Source organism: Diceros bicornis, chromosome 26 (assembly GCF_020826845.1).
Source record: "Diceros bicornis minor isolate mBicDic1 chromosome 26, mDicBic1.mat.cur, whole genome shotgun sequence".
Lineage (NCBI taxonomy): Eukaryota > Metazoa > Chordata > Mammalia > Perissodactyla > Rhinocerotidae > Diceros > Diceros bicornis.
In genome coordinates, this window is record NC_080765.1 from 44,658,743 (window position 1) to 44,677,073 (window position 18,331).

General features: G+C 41.7%; 1 protein-coding gene across 3 annotated transcripts in view; it reads left to right on the top strand.

Moving 5' to 3' along the window:
• CREBBP (CREB binding protein) overlaps positions 1 to 18,331 on the top strand; it is a 132,157-nt gene that overhangs the window by 88,242 nt on the left and 25,584 nt on the right. For all 3 annotated transcript variants that reach the window (XM_058570167.1, XM_058570168.1, XM_058570166.1), the window contains 10 exons: positions 304 to 475; positions 804 to 848; positions 2,942 to 3,066; positions 3,678 to 3,866; positions 5,495 to 5,911; positions 7,350 to 7,529; positions 8,790 to 8,979; positions 13,330 to 13,448; positions 14,832 to 15,071; positions 15,514 to 15,602. In XM_058570167.1, coding sequence (XP_058426150.1) covers positions 304 to 475; positions 804 to 848; positions 2,942 to 3,066; positions 3,678 to 3,866; positions 5,495 to 5,911; positions 7,350 to 7,529; positions 8,790 to 8,979; positions 13,330 to 13,448; positions 14,832 to 15,071; positions 15,514 to 15,602 — 1,766 coding nt within the window. The remainder of the gene's footprint in view (positions 1 to 303; positions 476 to 803; positions 849 to 2,941; positions 3,067 to 3,677; positions 3,867 to 5,494; positions 5,912 to 7,349; positions 7,530 to 8,789; positions 8,980 to 13,329; positions 13,449 to 14,831; positions 15,072 to 15,513; positions 15,603 to 18,331) is intronic.

Below are 18,331 nucleotides of genomic sequence, written 5' to 3' on the forward strand. Positions count from 1 at the left end.
GATGTACTTTATAGTTGGTACTGTGTTACTGCCAGCATCAGTGAATATCCAAGAAGAGGTTCAGCTGTGGAATGAAATGTAACATGTGTTCAGTACCTACAGTCAGATAAGTCCTATAACGTCACTAGGAGTTCAACAAGAGTTGGGCTTTTGGTTTATCGGTTAGAAGTGTTGAATACTTTCCTTTGCCAATGTACTTAATTAAGAAGTTCATTAGTTAGTTAGAACAGACAAAACAGGCACTTTTTTTTTTTTTTTTTTTGCAGTTTTGACTGCCTAATATTGAATTTTACTGCTTTTTAGGATGAATACTATCACTTATTGGCAGAGAAAATCTACAAGATACAAAAAGAACTAGAAGAAAAACGGAGGTCACGTTTACACAAACAAGGCATCTTGGGTAACCAGCCAGCCTTACCAGCCCCTGGGGCGCAGCCCCCTGGGATCCCACAGACACAACCTGTGAGACCTCCAAGTAAGGACTTATTTCCTTCTACCAACTGCCAGTCTATTTGCTTGTTTTTCCTTCTGTGTTTGGGGTGTATTTCTAAATATATATGTTCTCAGGAAGCCCACACTTTGGAGACTATGATAGTGGCCATGACCTTCTGCATTGGTCTGTGTTTGGACATTGAGTCACTCTTGTGGAGGGACCCTTTAAAGGGGGCGCTGGCATCAGAATGCGCTGTGCTTTGGGACCTGTTGACTGATTTTCCCTTTAAGTTTGAAGTCCTCAAGATAAAATTCCTTATTCCTAAATCAAGGATTAATTCAAATAACCAATTGTTTTTCTGCCATTATAGATGGGCCCATGCCCCTGCCAGTGAATCGAATGCAGGTTTCTCAAGGTATTTAACTATTGTTGTGACACATTTTGGTTTAACATTCAATAGCCGCAAATTTTTTTGGCTTTTTTCCTCTTCCCCTCTGATTTCTTTGTAGCTCCTTCTCTTATTCCTTCCATTCCTTTTTGCTGATGAGCAGAATTCAGTTCCACAGGCACTGTGAATATCCGTTGTATTTGGAAGTTAGGAAATCTTTGGAAAGATCTCCAAGGAGACAAGAAGTGAGATTTAGCCTTTTTTTTTTTTTAATGGACAAGAGAGGATATTACTCTTAGGAAGAGTCTCCCAAGACAGTGTTGTAGGTGGGGGAAGGACACATTTCTGAATTCATGAAAGGAAAGCATCCAATCAGTCCTGGGGCAGGCCATACTCTGGGGGATGAGGTAGGGAAAGAGTAGCTCTGGGCCTCGTGAGTGCAGGTGACCAGGCCCAGCCAGTGTTGGCTGAGGGGGGTTGTACTCAGAGATTCTGCATCAGGCTGGGGTTCTGGCAGCTGGTCTGACCAACTTTTAAAGGTTCTTTCTCAAGTTGAGATTCTGTGGTTTTTTTTGCTTGGTTGAACTGTCATTTTAGTTTGGGAGTTTGGGATCGAGGGGCATTTCAAAGCTTTCACAGCTCTTGTCAAATTGAGACTTGAACAGTAGCACATTTTTACAGGTTGTGCAATAATTTGGTGACATTGTCCAGAAGATTCTAAAGCAAGGCCTTACTGCTGTGTGTAGAGTAGTTTGGGAGAGGAGAAGAGGTCATTTATAAAGTTGTGGTAATCTTATTGCATACTGAAAAAGACATGGTAGGTAAACTGGTATAATGTAGGAAATGTTTCAGGGACTTGTTTTGATGGACTAGATACAAGAGAAATTGAGCCTTAGGAAGGTGGCTGAATGCTGTGTTGGGGATGACGTGGAAGAGTCTGCTGGTTTGGATCTGATGGGGTAGCTGTTGAGCAGCATACTGAAAGAGGTGTTGGATAGCGGAGCGCTCGCAGGCCTCCCTCACTGGCACGTCTAGGTCGGTGTAAAGAGGGCTTCTTTATGTTACTATTTCTTAGTACATCTTATCTTATTTAAAGTAAAATCCTCAAGGAGAGGGGAAAACTTGTATATTGTAAGCTTCCTGGAAAGTCCTGGGCCTGCGCTGGCCCTCAGTTATTTAGGATGATGTTTCTAGTTAGTCACTGAAGGTCGTGCTGAAGGAGGCACATGTTCTTTGAGACCCTTTCACGGCTACACCAGTGTTAAGGCAGCACCTCAAGGATTCTGTTAGATTGAAGAGTTGGTCCTAAGACGTACTTGAACCAGCATTTATGTATAGCTCGGAATTTACAGAGTATTGTGGGAAATTACGAAGAACGAGTTGCAATGGTCTGGAGATACTTAGCAGCTAGTGAAGTGTCTTTCATGGTGTGACATTCCTGCAGACTGTGGGCACCCTAGGGACGGCAGAGGTAGCCGTGGATGTGAGATCTTTCCAGTCTGTACAAAGGAGGCTGAGGCTGAGAACTGCTAAACGCTTAACATGCTGGCAAAATTAAAACCATGGTTTGAGTCTTATCCCAGATTCTAACAATAAATGTCAACCTAGCCGAAGAGCTAGAAGGCCTGCGGTGATGGGAACGGGCTTCCTGCAGGAGAGGAGGTGGGAGCCAGGTGCTCCAGAAAGCATTAAGAGAGGTTGGCTCAGATGGGTGCCCTGGCCTGAGTTAACACGTCCTCTGTAGATGGTGGGAGTGCCTTCCTGGCGCTGCCTTGTCTCTATTGTTGCTTCAATGCTTTCATGCAGAGTACTGCTGCCCTAATCAGTGCTGCCCTGGCCTCTTCTGTTTGTGGTTTACCTGACTTTCTACCTGCATCTCATGCTGTTTTGCTCCCCAACCCCACCATACCACCCTCACCACCACCACTTTGGTGCCATTTTTCCCGGATATGAAAAGTCTGTTACTTACCTGTCTTTTCTGATTATCTGGGTGATTTCCTTTCAGTTACACGTGTTGTGTTTGTGTTCCATCTTATTTTGCTTAGAGTTTATTTGGCGAGTTGTAATTCTGTTTTCCTGTGGGTGTTTTTCCTAATGAACCATTGTGGGTACGTTTACAGGGATGAATTCATTTAACCCGATGCCCTTGGGGAATGTACAGTTGCCACAAGCTCCCATGGGACCACGCGCGGCATCCCCCATGAACCACTCTGTCCCGATGAACAGCATGGGCTCCGTTCCAGGGGTAAGTGCTTCGGCTTGCCTTAGCTGTGCTGAGAAGGCCTTGCTGGAATAAGCGAAATTCTCTAAGCAGTGAAATTGTAGATTGTCTGAGAATCCTGTGGTACCCGTGCCTTTGGATTTGGGTTATGCTTTATTTCCTTCATCTCTCTTTCTTTTGGTCGTTGTTACCACAGTGAGAATTACTTGACCACTATTTTTATTGGAATGACAGATTCATGGGAACTTGTGACTCGGTGAGAAGATGGGAGTTCTGAGGATGGAGTAGGCAGCCTCAGACTTGTGGCTGAGAGGGACTTGTCAGCCTCTGTTGACTCCTAGAGTTTACTCTCCTGAGGCTGCTTTCTAAACACTTCAGAGAACTCATAAAAGGCATATTTTGAACTTTAAAGTATAGCATGCTATTGATTTCTATTCAGAGGACAATTTGAAGCTGGCTCATTAGAGACCTTGCATGAGAAAGCACTCAAAGTGCCTGGGAGCCCAAAGGCTCCCTAAATGGTGGTTCTCTTTCTGTGAGGGAGAGAGGATTTGAAGATTTCTGTCTCTTCTGGTTTATCTTGGAGACTCTGGCCCTCATCCTCCAAACTCTAGATAATGCTTGTTGTCTTTTAGATGGCCATTTCTCCTTCCCGAATGCCTCAGCCTCCGAACATGATGGGTGCGCATGCCAACAACATGATGGCCCAGGCGCCTGCGCAGAACCAGTTCCTGCCACAGAACCAGTTCCCGTCACCCAGTGGGGCGCTGAGTGTGAACAATGTAGGCATGGGGCAGCCAGCGGCCCAGACAGGCGTGTCACAGGTACCCTTCACCCTTGGAACTATGGGCTGCCCACAGTGATACAGCCCCAGCTTCCTACTAACCTAGCACGTCTTGTTTGATGAGAATTAGAACTCTACACTGCACATTTTATTTTCGTGTACCAGCATCTCTTGATTTTTCCCCATTTTGTCCTGTTGTTTTTCCCTTGTTTGTAATTACTTTTTATCACGTCAGGTGAACTTCATGCTAAAGTGGAATGGATGGTGGTTTTTTGGTTTGTATGCTTTTGTGCTTTGATTTGGGGGGTTTTAGTTGTTTTCTTGGTTCTTATTTGTGTATTTTAAATTCTGAGTTTCACATGTGATCCTGGGAGACGTTGCATTTTAAAGAGGGCAAGAGGGAAGGGCCCATGAATTCACTCCTGATGGTTTGGTTTGTGTATCCTGTTGCCTGCCTGTCTGAACTGCCAGGTGAAGTCAGGCTAACTGGATCGTTGAGCAGTTCTCTTCTTGTTGAATGTGTTTTTAATTATTCAGTCTAAAGCTGAAGAGAACTAGTTTCCCTTCATTTTACTGCCTTTTTCCCTCTTTTGTTAATTGTAGTGCCTGAGATTGTTGCTGTATACAGATGTACGTGTATTTAAAACAGGCCAAATCTTCCCCCAAAAGATAACCCACTGGCATAGTGGTTAGGTTCGCACACTCCGCTTTGGCAGCCTGGGGTTTGCGGGCTTGGATCCTGGGCCTGGACCTAGGCACTGCTTATCAACCCATGCTGTGGCAGGTGTCCCACATATAAAGTAGAGGAAGATGGGCACGGATGTTAGCCCAGGGCCAATCTTCCTCAGCAAAAAGAGGAGGATTGGCAACAGATGTTAGCTCAGGGCTAATCTTCCTCGCCCAAAAAAAAAAAAAAAGTCATTGACTACACTAGATTCGTTACTACATACTTACTCATTAATTCTTAATTTCCATAGTATGTCATTGCTCTAGAACAGGGGTCAGCAAACTTTCCCTGTAAATATTTTCGACTTTGTAGGCCATAGAGTCTTTTTTTAACTACTCAGCTCTGCTGTTGTGCAGAAGCTGCCATAGACATATTCATTCATTCATAAGTGAATGGGTATGGCTATTTTCCAATAAAACTTTATTGCAGAAACAAGCAGCTAACTGGATTTGACCAAGGGTATTAGTTTGCAGACCCCACCCAGCTCTAGACCAGTGATTAGGAATCACTTTTTAAAAGGTCCACAAATAGTTCTGAAACATGTCCCTAGTTGAGAACCACTGCTCTGAAACATTTCAGTGTTTTGATAACTCATTTTTTAAAAAAAGAGAAATACTTTTCCCAGTGGTCTAAGCTGTGGGTGGGTGTCGTGGAGCACGAAGCAAGTGAGCGAAGTATATGTGTGTTTGTTTAAGCCAGAGGTTTTGACGGTTATGTAAATCAAAGTAGGAAAAGCATTCATAGCGTTAATTTTATTGGAAAGTGCACATTACTCTAAGTGTACAGCGGGGTGTGAATTTTTAGAAATGGAACATTCCCATGAAACCAGCAGACCTCATCAAGAAACCATGATTAGATTTTCATACATTTAATTCTTCAAATCTGTTGCTGCATTTTCAAGTGGTGGAAATGATTTTATCGTACTCTGTTCCCTCTGTTAGGGACAGGTGCCTGGTGCTGCTCTTCCTAACCCTCTGAACATGCTTGGGCCCCAGGCCAGCCAGCTGCCTTGCCCACCAGTGACACAGTCACCGTTGCACCAGACACCACCTCCTGCTTCCACAGCTGCTGGCATGCCGTCTCTCCAGCATCCGACAGCACCTGGGATGACTCCTCCCCAGCCAGCAGCTCCCACCCAGCCATCGACTCCTGTGTCATCTTCCGGGCAGACTCCCACCCCGACTCCTGGCTCAGTGCCCAGTGCTAGCCAAACTCAGAGCACCCCCACGGTCCAGGCAGCAGCCCAGGCCCAGGTGACCCCACAGCCTCAGACCCCAGTCCAGCCCCCGTCCGTAGCCACCCCTCAGTCATCGCAGCAGCAACCGACACCTGTGCACGCCCAGCCTCCTGGCACTCCGGTGAGCCTCTTGGTCTGTCGTCTTCGGGCTGAAACTCTTAGACAAGAATGTTCCCATAAAAAATTCTGTCATATAGTTGCTGCAGCGTCTTGGTGCAGCTCTGAAAAGTATCTGCACCCACATGGAATCGTAGTGAGCTGTGTTTTGTTTCCGGTATTGGCTCCAAAGGCTATGTTTGGCAGGACGTGACTTATGATTATCTTCCCTAATTAAATGAGTTTGCAGAAATCATCAATTATAAAGAAATCATATGTGGACCCTCTGTAGAGATTTTAAACTCTCTATATACAGGAGCAATATGTTTCCCATTATCTGTCCTAGATTGAAGTCTTCTGAGCTTCAGTAATTTTTCCCCTAACCTCATGAGGATTTGGTAAAATCATATTCCTAATTGTGTATACTTTGACCTTGCTTATCAGCCTTGTTTTCAGACTGGAAGCCTTTTCTTTTTCATGATTAAATAGCAGACCCAGGTTAGTATTTCATGTTGCTTAGTTCTGCTCAGTCCTCTGTGGAGGTGAAAATGGCGGGATCGCACTACATCCTGTGTCCCATGTCCCTTGCTCTAGTGGCAATGCCTGGTCCTGTGCTCTCCTAGGCTGCCTCCACTGACCCAGGGGCCCGAGGCTGCTCTCATCACCTCCCCCAGTTATCACTGAAATCTTAGTATCTGCTTTCTCAGTCTAACTTAGAAGCCCCCTTCCCCCTGAAATATATTAACTTTATTCTTGGGGACTGAGGATATTTACTTATAAAATGTAAAAGTTAATCCCAACAACAACCCCAAGATGACATTACTGTTTGTGTTTCTCTATGGGAAGTGTACTTATTTATCCTTATTTTATATTATCTCTAAATAATTTTGTAATTTTATGTTTTCTTTTGTTTGTTCACTTAAAACTCCATTTGGTAAGACTTCAAAAATTTAGAATTCTTTCAGTGGCTCCTTCTCTTAATGTTTGTTTACTCCTCTACCACCAATACCACCACTGTTCCTGCAGTTAACAGGCTAATTATATGTTCTCGTGTCGTATAGGCACCTTATGCCCCATTCTACAATGTGTATAGTTATATAGTTATAATTCAGCCTTTTACCATAAACATTAGTGACCTTATTGGAGAGAATTAAATTTAAAATAGGAGGTTCGGTAGTTCAGGTAGAAAACACCCAGAAAATACTTTTATAGCAAATTATGGAAAAAGCTCTGCTCTTCCATCTCTGCATTCTTGGCAAGAAGTCAGTTGAGTTTCTGTCTGATGTTGACTTCCACTAGGACTCTTATTTTAACTTCTGTTCTTCAATCTTTTCAAATAGGAGTGCCTAGTAGGTTGGTACTGAAAAATGTTAACACAGAACTGTATATTGGGTGAGCAACAGTGTTTTAGATTATTTGTTTTATCTTGTTTGCAGAGATAAATGGTTTTGGTTTCTCCACAGCTTTCCCAGGCAGCAGCCAGCATTGATAACAGAGTCCCCACTCCATCCTCGGTGGCCAGCGCCGAAACCAACTCCCAGCAGCCGGGACCCGAAGTACCAATGCTGGAAATGAAGGCTGAGGTCAAGACTGAGGACACCGAACCTGATGCCAGTGAATCCAAAGGGGAGCCTGGGTCTGCGGTATGCGCCGTTCCTGGGCGTGATTAGATGCGCTGTGCCCAGAAACATCACTAGAATGTCCTCAAGGGAGGCACCAGGGGTCCACCGTGGATGTCCCTGCTTTTTGTTTTAATATCCTGTTTGACTATGGGTTCAAGTAGGAAATATATTAAAAACAGATTGGTTAGGGCTGGCCCCGTGGCTTAGCGGTTAAGTGCGCGCGCTCCGCTACTGGTGGCCGGGGTTTGGATCCCGGGCGTGCACCGACGCACTGCTTCTCCGGCCATGCTGAGGCCGCGTCCCACATACAGCAACTAGAAGGATGTGCAACTACGACATACAACTATCTACTGGGGCTTTGGGGGAAAAATACATTAATTAAAAAAAAAAAAAAAAAAAAAAAGATTGGTTATTTATATTGGTTATTTATTTTTAGATATTGGGTATGGGTTCATTTTATTTTGCCAGAAATGAAGAGCACTGGCTTATATTTTAAATGTTTGAATCACCCAGCAACTTTTTCATTGCCATTCTTTATTTGTTTATAATTCTGCAGAGTTAGCCTGCACAAGGGGTGTATTTGTTTACTAATTACCTGTGGCGGAAGTTGAAAACTGGCAGTCCGTGGGCTGAATCCAGCCTATAAATGTGTTTTGTTTGGCACACACAATATTTTAAAAATGAGAAATTATAAATAGAACTCTAGATTTCTGGCTTTTTTTTTTGAAAAAATGAGAAGCTCTGTCAGTATTGTGCTTGCATTCCTATGTAGCAGCAGTCTGGATGGGAGCACCATCGGTGGCCTTTAGATGGAGCATGGGCTCTCCAGTTTGCCATAGTCTCCACTACTCCCTGCTGTCTCACACCACACCTCCTGCTTGCTTTCATTTACTTCACCTCCCTGGCCCTCTGAGCAATTTGATTTTTGATCCCTACCCCAATTTTCAAGGGGATTCTTGTTCCTAACTAGAAATATCTATATGTAAAACTACTGAGCAGGTGATGGTGACGATGTGTGTATGCAATTTTTTTTAAGCACTCTAGCATGTAAAAATGTTTAAATTAGGATTGTACTTGCACTGGTACTGTATTAAAGTGACTCAACTGACATCAAATGCTCCATTTCTTCTTGTGGAAGAGAAAGGAATGATGAATGCAGCCACTGAGTAGGGGAAGGTTTTCACAAGCCTATATATATTTTTAAGAGCCTTCCAATATGGCTGAGTTAGAAGAAAGTCCTTTGGTATTCATGTCATTATCTGTAACTTTGTTTTTCTCAAGATGATGGAGGAGGATTTGCAAGGATCTTCTCAAGTTAAAGAAGAAACAGACACAGTAGAGCAGAAATCTGAACCAATGGAAGTGGATGAAAAGAAACCAGAAGTGAAAGTAGAAGCTAAAGAGGAGGAGGAGAGTAGTACCAATGGAGTGGCCTCTCAGTCCACATCTCCTTCGCAGCCCCGCAGAAAGAGTAGGTCCTGTTTTCTTGAGCCTTTGAACAGTGCTGCTTTTCCATCGTGTTATGATTCCACACTGTGGATTAAAAGCTAAAGCAGAAAAAGAATTCCATCTCCCCTTTTATCTTTCTTGCCTGTCATTCCCCAAGTTTTACCTAGGAATGGTGACAATGAGCTGGATTCTAGCCTGAGAACCCTCAGGGTTCATGGTAGGAATGAGAAATGAGCTGCAGCTCTGAGGGGCAACCCAAGAGCAGAGCTGTCTTCTGAGCTGTAGCTGGCTGGGAAGCCGGGGCCAAAATTGCATCTGAGTCCTTGAGCAGGCCAAGGAGCTTGGGCTTCACTGGGCAAGGTGTGAACCACCATTGATGGATTCGAGCTCCATGATGTGAGGGAAATTAACACCATGGCAGCACACGTGTGCACTGGAGCTTGTAGATTTCTCCTGCTGTAGCTAGGAAACTAAGTGCCCAAAGTAAGAGGGCAGTGGAGTAGGACCCAGGGGCCTAGAGCAGCAGGAACGGGGGGCGGGTAAGTGAAGATACTTTGAGTTCCAAGGTGTGCGGGGTGAGCCAGCCTTGCAGTGGAAGTTGGATGGAATCTTTTGAGATGTCTCCAAAGTAAGGAGGTAATAGGGTGTTAGAAAATTGTCAGGTGACTCTTGGAAATGGGAGATGGGGCTCAGGAAGTTCAGGGCTGCAGGTGATGCATTTGGGAAAGATGGCAGAGAAATGTTGGAGGCTGATACTGTATAGTTTTGTTGCTAGAAGGGATCCTGGAGATCATAGAGTACAGCAGTTCTCAAATTTTTGGTCTCAGACCTCTGAATACCTCCTAAAAATTGAGGACCCCAGAGAGTTTTTGTTTGTGTGGGTTATCTATCACTATTTACTCTATTAAAATTTTTTTTAATATTTAATTCATTTAAAGATAACAAATCTGCTACATGGCACCCATAAATAACACATGTTTATGAAAAATAACTTTTCCAAAACATACATAATTAGTGAGAGTAGTGACATTGTTCTCTACAATTTCACGACTACGGGAGTTAAGTGAACACAGCTGGATTCTCATATCTGCCTCTGCCTTCACTATGTTGTTTGGTTGAAGTACATGAAGAAAATCCAGCACCACTCGGATAGGTAGTCGATAGTGGAAAGAGTAATAGCCTTTTCAGATAATTGTGGATGTTCTTTTTTGATACTACACCAAAACTCAACAGTGGAAGTTTCTTAAAGGTTAGTTGCAGTGTGAAATCTGAATCCATAGCACTAAATTTTTCGTATTCTGTGACATTGGAATCCACTTGTCTGTCTCATACTTTGAGTGGATCTTTTGCCCTTGCGTGCTTTTCTTTTACAACATGATCCTTTGGTCAGCTGGGAATTTGGCTTACTGAGTTTTTCAGATCTTCCAAATGTTGGCATACTTCACTATAAATATTTTTAAAAATACTTTCATTAATATCACTATGAGTCTCTTCAAAAAAGTCGTGTAAATTTTGAGATGCTGTCAAGTTCATGTAGAAGATACAAGTTTTTCAGAGTTCTAATTTTTGATGAAAGTTCGAATTTTATCCTGGGCAACAAATACTGTCAGTTGTCCTTGAAGTATCTGTCCTACTTTGTTCATTTTTGAGAAAATGTCTACCACTTACCAAGATCTGAATAAGTATAGCTTGTCTATTAGTCATTCTCTCTAGTTGTATGTGTCCCACGAGGAAAGCAGGCACTTCAGCTCTCAACCCAATGCTCACACAGGTGCTTTCTCTCAGGACAACCACTGCAGCAGAGGTGTGTATGCCAGCGTCCCATGCTGTCACACACAACAAGAGCCGTGTAGCCAAGGTTGAGATTTAATGAAAGTAATAATTTTTACTACTTCGTCAAGGATGTTCTTAAGTGCAGCTGGCATTTTATCCTGTGTGTGCACAGCAGCAGCAAAGAACGAAGTGACTTGTCGGTGGAGTTGGGTGCTGCTGCCTGCGTTGTGCTGCTCGCTGGTGATTTTACTCACCGTTGCTTTTGCCCTGTCTGTGTGAATGCCAACACAGTGCAAAAGGCAAATGACAACTTTGTGTTATCATGAAAATCGCTTTATATTATGGAAGTAAATTTGATTTCACAGACCCCTAGAAAGGGCCTAGGACAATGCTAGAACTTTCTGTGACAATGGAAATGTTCTGTGCTCTCTGGTAATTAGCAGCCACATGGGGCTCCTGAGCACGTGAAATGTGACAAGTGTGATTGAGGAAGTGAATTTTTAGTTTTATTAAATATGAATTCATTTAGATCTAAGTAGCCACATATAGCTGGGAGCTACCATATTAGACAGCATGAGGGTCTCTAAGGCGTCCATGGACCTTGCTTCAAGAACTCCCAGTATGGTGCACCATCCTGACTGGATTGAGGCCAGAGAAGTAGAGTGACTGCTCAAAGTGCACCACACTGATCAGTAGCAGAGAACTTGTTTGGTATACCACTCAGACTTCCAATTCCATCATTTATAGTCTTACTACATCAATGTGGTGGTTAAAGACAGGAGTTTGAAAATGGTTTTTTCTTGGCATAGGTATTAAACAAATGTTTAACGAATAAATCACGGATCGACCAAAATGAGACACATGTAAGGCCATATCACTTTTGATTACCATTAGGGAGATGATAAGATCTGGAGCATGGGTCAGGAAACTTTTGCTAAAAAGAGCCAGATAGTAAATATTTGGGCTTTGCATTTCATAAGGTCTCTGTTGCAACTACTCAGCTCTAGTGTGAAAGCAGCTGTAGACAGTATGTAAGCAAATGAGCATGGCAGTGTTGTAATAAAGCTTTGTTTTTGGAGACTAAAATTTGATTTCATGTAATTTTCACGTATTATGAAGTAGTAGTCTTTTCTTTTTTTTCCAACCATTAAAAACGGTAAAAACCATTCTTAGCTCACAGACTGTACAAAGGCAGGCGGCTGCCCAGATTTGACCTGTGGGTCAGAGTTTGCTGACCCCTGGTGTAGAAGAATAAAAAAGCTTATTGATTAACTAAAGAATTGTTTTCTTATAAAGAGTTATTCAAAGAAAACCAAATGCTACTTCGTCTCTGTAAAATAGAAGAAAAGGAGTTAACTGAAAGCAGGATGTGTGTGTTTCACAAGGCTCCTGCAGGGCACGTCTGCTCACTATACCAGGCCTTTGTGCCTGGAGGGGAATGTCTGCTGGGGAGGGCTTCACATGCTCGCTGGCCTCCAGCAGCAGTCCCAGGTCTAAAGCATCCAGGTGTCCTGGAGAGGAGGTTCCCTTTTCCACAGGAGGTCAGTCAGGACACCTGGGTGGTCCCTGGCTCTGATGGCAATAAACTCTTGGGAAACTGTTTCCATCTCTCAATATACTTGATGCCACTTCCCAGCTGGAATTTTATGGTATTTTAATCTGCTTTTTAAATTACGGTTTACCCCCTATCTGTTGTAGAAAATCTTTTCAAAACACAAAAAACACAAAGAGGAAACCTTGCATCACTCACGCCGTCAGTCAGCAGAACTCCCCTGCCACATAGTCAAAGGAGTGTATAGTGTATAGCCCCTCTGGTCATTTCTCTATGTGCAGGAGCGCATGTGAGCGCCGTGGGGTGGTGACACACTCCCTGCTGACTAACCTGCCTCTCGCCTTCATAAGTTGTATGCACGTTTTCCCATGTCATTAGAACTCATTTGGGTTTTGTATGAATGTACTGTCCTGAATGTATTTGGCAGCCAGTGTTTATCCTTGGATTGGTGACAACAGAAAGTTTGGTAGGAAATGGGATGGCTAAGCGTTTGGAGAAATGGGCATTGGTGAATGTGAGAGGGAAGAGTACAGAACTTTTGGGGAAAATACTTGTTTTTGTAGCTCTGTTATTGTATACATTTGTTTGTGAGGTTGTAATACAAAACCATTTGTCTCAGGTGGTCTGAGTTTACTTCAGCCAAGGACAGGAAAGTTTTATCAGAGGAGGAAAGGTCCCTTCCAGTGAAGTGGCTTAATTACCACCCGTTTGATCAATAAAGCAGATTTGCGAGTTGGCTTCATTTTCTATTCCAACGGTGTTAACATTGGAAACCATTTCATTGAAGAAGCAAACTTGTCAACGTGGTATTTTGCCTCATGACCTGGATGCAGTTTTTAGAAACCCTAACATTATTGTGTTCTTAGAAGTCCTGAATTGTAGCTTCTGAATGTCCATGGACTGTATGGTGAATGAGAGCCCTTGGAAGCTTCTCAGCTGGGAGGGAGATGATTCGGACCCTTTCAGAAGCAGCAGGCTTCCGTTTGAAATGTGATAGGTCTGAGAGCCTTTTAAATCATGTCATTTCCTGATGTTTTTTAACTGTAGTCTTTAAGCCGGAGGAGTTACGCCAGGCTCTTATGCCAACCCTAGAAGCACTGTATCGACAGGATCCAGAGTCCTTACCTTTTCGGCAGCCTGTAGATCCTCAGCTCCTAGGAATTCCAGTAAGTTAATATAGAAAAAATATAACCTTACCAGTGTAACTCATGAGTATCCATTGTTTTTGTCTCTTAAAATTGGGTAATGAAATAACCTCCTTGTTTTGAAGATTTTTCTCCAAATATAAAAAAAACATGTTTTCTGTCAAAACAAGAATATACCTTTGTCTTACTGATTGAAATGTATATTTCCCACCTGTTCTGTTAACCCCAGGATCTGAGGAGAGGTGCACTGAGGTGGGGGGAGCACACCCTGAGGTGCGTGGCCTCTGTAGCCTTGCTTTATAGTTGGCCTTTGTGTAAGACTTTGTCTAAAAGAGTTAATTTAAAGAGTTGGTGAAGATCGGTTATAAAATACAGTTATAGACACATATAACAATTATAAAACACTGAGTGGGCCTCTCACTTTGATATCCCTGGATAGTTTTGCAAAGACCATAGTGACCCAGCAGATTCTATTAAGCGGTGCTATTATTTTTGTTTCTGTTTTTGTACCTATCTTTGAATTTCATTTTTGCTTGCTAGGACCAAGAGTGAATCTTTAGAAAAACATATTGTCTGATAAATTTGGTCACCATTTTAATTCAGTGGATTAAAATCCTTGTTTTAAAAATCTTATATTAGGGGCCGGCCCCGTGGCTTAGCGGTTAAGTGCTCGTGCTCTGCTACTGGTGGCCCGGGTTCGGGTCCCGGGCGCGCACCGACACACCGCTTGTCCGGCCATGCTGAGGCGGCGTCCCACATACAGCAACTAGGAGGATGTGCAACTATGACATACAACTATCTACTGGGGCTATGGGAAGAAAAGGGGGTGGAATCTTATATTAAAAAACATCTTTTATTAAACAATTCTTTTTTTTTTTTTAATAATTTTATTTATTTATTTATTTTTCCCCCCAAAGCCCCAGTAGATAGTTGAATGTCATAGTTGCACATCCTTCTAGTTTCTGTATGTGGGACGCGGCATGGCCGGAGAAGCGGTACGTCGGTGCGCGCCCAGGATCCGAACCTGGGCCGCCAGCAGCGGAGTGCGAGCACTTAACTGCTAAGCCACGGGGCCGGCCCTAAACAATTTTTTTAATATTATTTTTCTTTAACTTTGCCTTTGAAGTTAATATTAATTACAGTTTTAGATTAGTTACAATTACATTAATTATATTAACTAATAGAATTAATTAATGTAATAATTAATTGTAATACATAAATTACAATTATAGATAGTAAAATCAGAGGAAGATTGAGGTTATTTGCTTTTCAATTCTCGTTTTTTGCTATTGGAAATGGAAGTTGTTCTGGTACTATCTATTTTATTTTAAGATAAAGCTGCCGGATAAGGCTGGCGTTTGGAATTTGGGGGATCTACTAGACTGAGACCATTTTGTCTTTAAGGATTATTTTGACATTGTGAAGAATCCAATGGACCTTTCTACTATCAAGCGGAAGTTGGATACAGGGCAGTACCAAGAACCCTGGCAGTATGTGGATGATGTCTGGCTCATGTTCAACAATGCCTGGCTCTATAATCGTAAGACATCCCGGGTCTATAAGTTCTGCAGTAAACTCGCAGAGGTCTTTGAGCAAGAAATTGACCCTGTAATGCAGTCCCTTGGATATTGCTGTGGACGCAAGGTACAGTTTAAACTTCTTCTGGAAAATGAACTTCCCTGGTAAATCTCTCCAAAAAAGAGTATTATGATAGACTCAACATTTTGGTCACACCTGTGTGCTGGGAAGTGCCCAGATGCAGTCTGGTCTTTTGTAAAACAATTGACTGCCTGAAGCGATGTAATGGATGATCAAAGCTAGAGGGGCTTATTGGGGAGGCCTTGAGTTTGGCCTTTCTGGCTGCCCCTGTGTCCATTCATTTGTCTGTAATAAATATCTCTTAGATACTAACTCTGTTGCACTGTATCTAAAAATGTCTTTAAATAGCTATGAAAAGTGTTAGAATACTATTCAGTGTACCAACAGAAAAAATTGACCAGCTGAATCTAACTCTCCGTAGTGGGCTAAAATGTTGCATGACAATAAATGGGATGTATTTTTAGTATTTTCTCCTTTGTTTTTGCAGTATGAGTTTTCCCCACAGACTTTATGCTGCTATGGGAAGCAGCTGTGTACAATTCCTCGAGATGCTGCATACTACAGCTATCAGAATAGGTAAGCATCGAATAGTTTCATGGATTATGGGGAAAAAAGGAAGGTCTTAGGGCAAGACATGCTGTCCTGACTGTAGCCCACGGACATTATGTCTTTCTTGACGTTCCAGTAAAAAGGGCCACAATTTCAGTGCTTCTCAGTCACTCAGAGAGGCGCCCACGGTCTCTTAATTGTAAAGCATGCTTATACAGTATAAAAATTTAAGCTCAAAACTGCTTGCTATACTTGGATCAGGTACGTGCTTTAAGCCATCATCTCTCTAAAATGTAACCATGTAAGAAAGAGTCTGGAATTGAGAGTAACTCTAATAAAGGATGGCATGCCTTTTTCAAGATATTAATAAAGTGGAAATATTTATTTTACTATTTCCTGTGTAAATATTTGCCTAGATAATTTGGCCTGGACAGTGTGATGGAAAGACTTATATCAATGCTAATTCATTAAAAAAATAGAAACCATAGACTTTTTTTTTTTTAATTAGTAGTGCAATACAGAATGAGATCTGGTGTTTTTATTGAGTTCAGGAATAACTCCTCTGTTATAAGACGGCTGTTTCAGGGTTTTTCGAGTGGTAGGTATGCTTGAGAAATATTTACTATTCTCTTGAAATCTGGAGAATAGATCTCCTATCTTAAGTAGAGGGAGAGTGAAAATAATAGTTTTTGTTGTTGATTCCCCAACAAAATTTTTTTTGTTGTTGTATTTAAAAATACAGCTTCAATAGTTTTGGGGTTGTTTTGAAATTTAAGCTTATTTGTATCCCTTGCTTTAAGCGACCACATGTTGCTATAGCATGAGGACATCACGCCTTGAAGCACAGGTTGTAAATCTTGGTCCAACTCAATTACATTGCCTCCGTTTTATGAATCAGCAACTAGATTCTTTACGTAACCAAGATGGAGAAGCTTTGTGCCTGTTCTTTGTCTTTAGGTTCAGGTATTAAATGTCACATTAGGGTTTGATATGTTGATTATTTTGATCTTGTTTGCTTATAGTAATTACATATGTTCTCATATTTCAAAGAAGATAAGTAGAGGACTTTTAGTTATTTGTTCAAAGGTACATGATCAGGCCTGAATGATTTGGAATTTTGAAATTATTTTTCTTCCAATTATATATTTTTTAATTTTAAAAAAATATCCAACCATATTAAGATAATAACTCCCGTCAGAATCCTATTTTCTTAAAAAAAAAAACTTTTGACCTAAAAATGTCTCAAGGAAAGGTTTTTAAGCCTTGCCCAGCTCACCTATCCTAGTACTGTTCGCTATAGTGAAGTACGGGTGTGAGGGGAAAAGATGGACGTCCCCAGAAAGACATTCTGCTGGAAGTGCAGCCTGTACAATTGTCCTGCTGAAAATATTTTAACATTTGGAGTTTAATTTCTCTCTTCGCTTGCCCTTCTATCAGTAGAAGCATTTTAAGATCAAGTTTGAACGTTATTGATTCCATTGATACCATTGATATCATTGATACCATTATACCTTCATAATGGAATCTCTCCCATAATGACAAGTGTTGTTCTAGAAGTTCTGGCCCCTCCATTTACAGTTTTAGCCCCATGACCTTCAGAGCATCTCATGATGTATCAAGCTTAACCTTCCTGTCCATGATATGGACCCAGTAATACCTTACCTAACAGCCTCGGTTATCGGTCTCCGATGAGATAATGAATAGGAATTCACTTTGGAAACTGATCTGTGCCAAGCAAAATAAAGTTACGAAATCTTAAGAGAATAGGTTAAAATTGAAAAACACCCCTGTTCCTGGGTGCCCAACATGGTTCTTCTAGAAGGAAGGACAGACAGCAGATTGCTTGCCACTGTCTCTAGAGTGTGGAGGCCTTTTCATTGGTACTTTCACTGTTCCTGGGTACTTTGGGACCTTGCTTTTGCTGATTTGCACAGGTTTTGGCCATATTTAAGTTGAGAGCAATTAAAGTTCAGTAGAACTGAGAGCATCAGGCTACAGGACTGTCCCCTTGGAGGAGGTTGTTGATGGAGTGCAGACACAGGATAGTTTTGAAAGTTCTGAAATGTCTGATTTTATTTCTATGTAAAACTTCATTTTTACTAAACAACATAACGTATTCTTTTAAGAGTAGAAGCATAAATAAAGGAGTTCTGTTTTATTAGTAATACATTTTAAAAGTAGGCATCCTGCTCCTTGGCTGAATCTCACAAGGTGTGCTTTCTAGAATACTGAACTGAAGAGGTTAACATGTTGTAATTCTAAGAAAGCATTGGCCTAATTCTACGATGGACATGTTATCTACTGACATTTTTGTTCTCAACTTGGACTATTTATGAACACTGTGGTGTTCTTTTGAATAACTGTTTTGGCGCTTATAGTCCTAAACCGTTTGGGCACTTAGAACAATAGAAAATCCTGCAGACCATTTAAACAAGTGACACTAACGTGTAAACCAGCGCATGGTTATATTTTCACTTGTTTCCATACTTTGAAAATTTGAAGTAACTCATGTTGGGAAAACTGCTCTAGAGATTTTTCAGTTATTATCTATAGATAAGATAGGTATTATCTATAGATATCCCAGTTATTTTTATATACTTATATGGTACTTAAAACAATCTGCATTTGAAAATTTACTCCATACATTAAATTACCCTTACAGATAAACTATGCAGTTACATTGTGCTAACTTGAGGTACCCAGATGTACCTCATCGTAGGATTATGTGAAGTGTTTCTCCTTTGCAATTCCATATT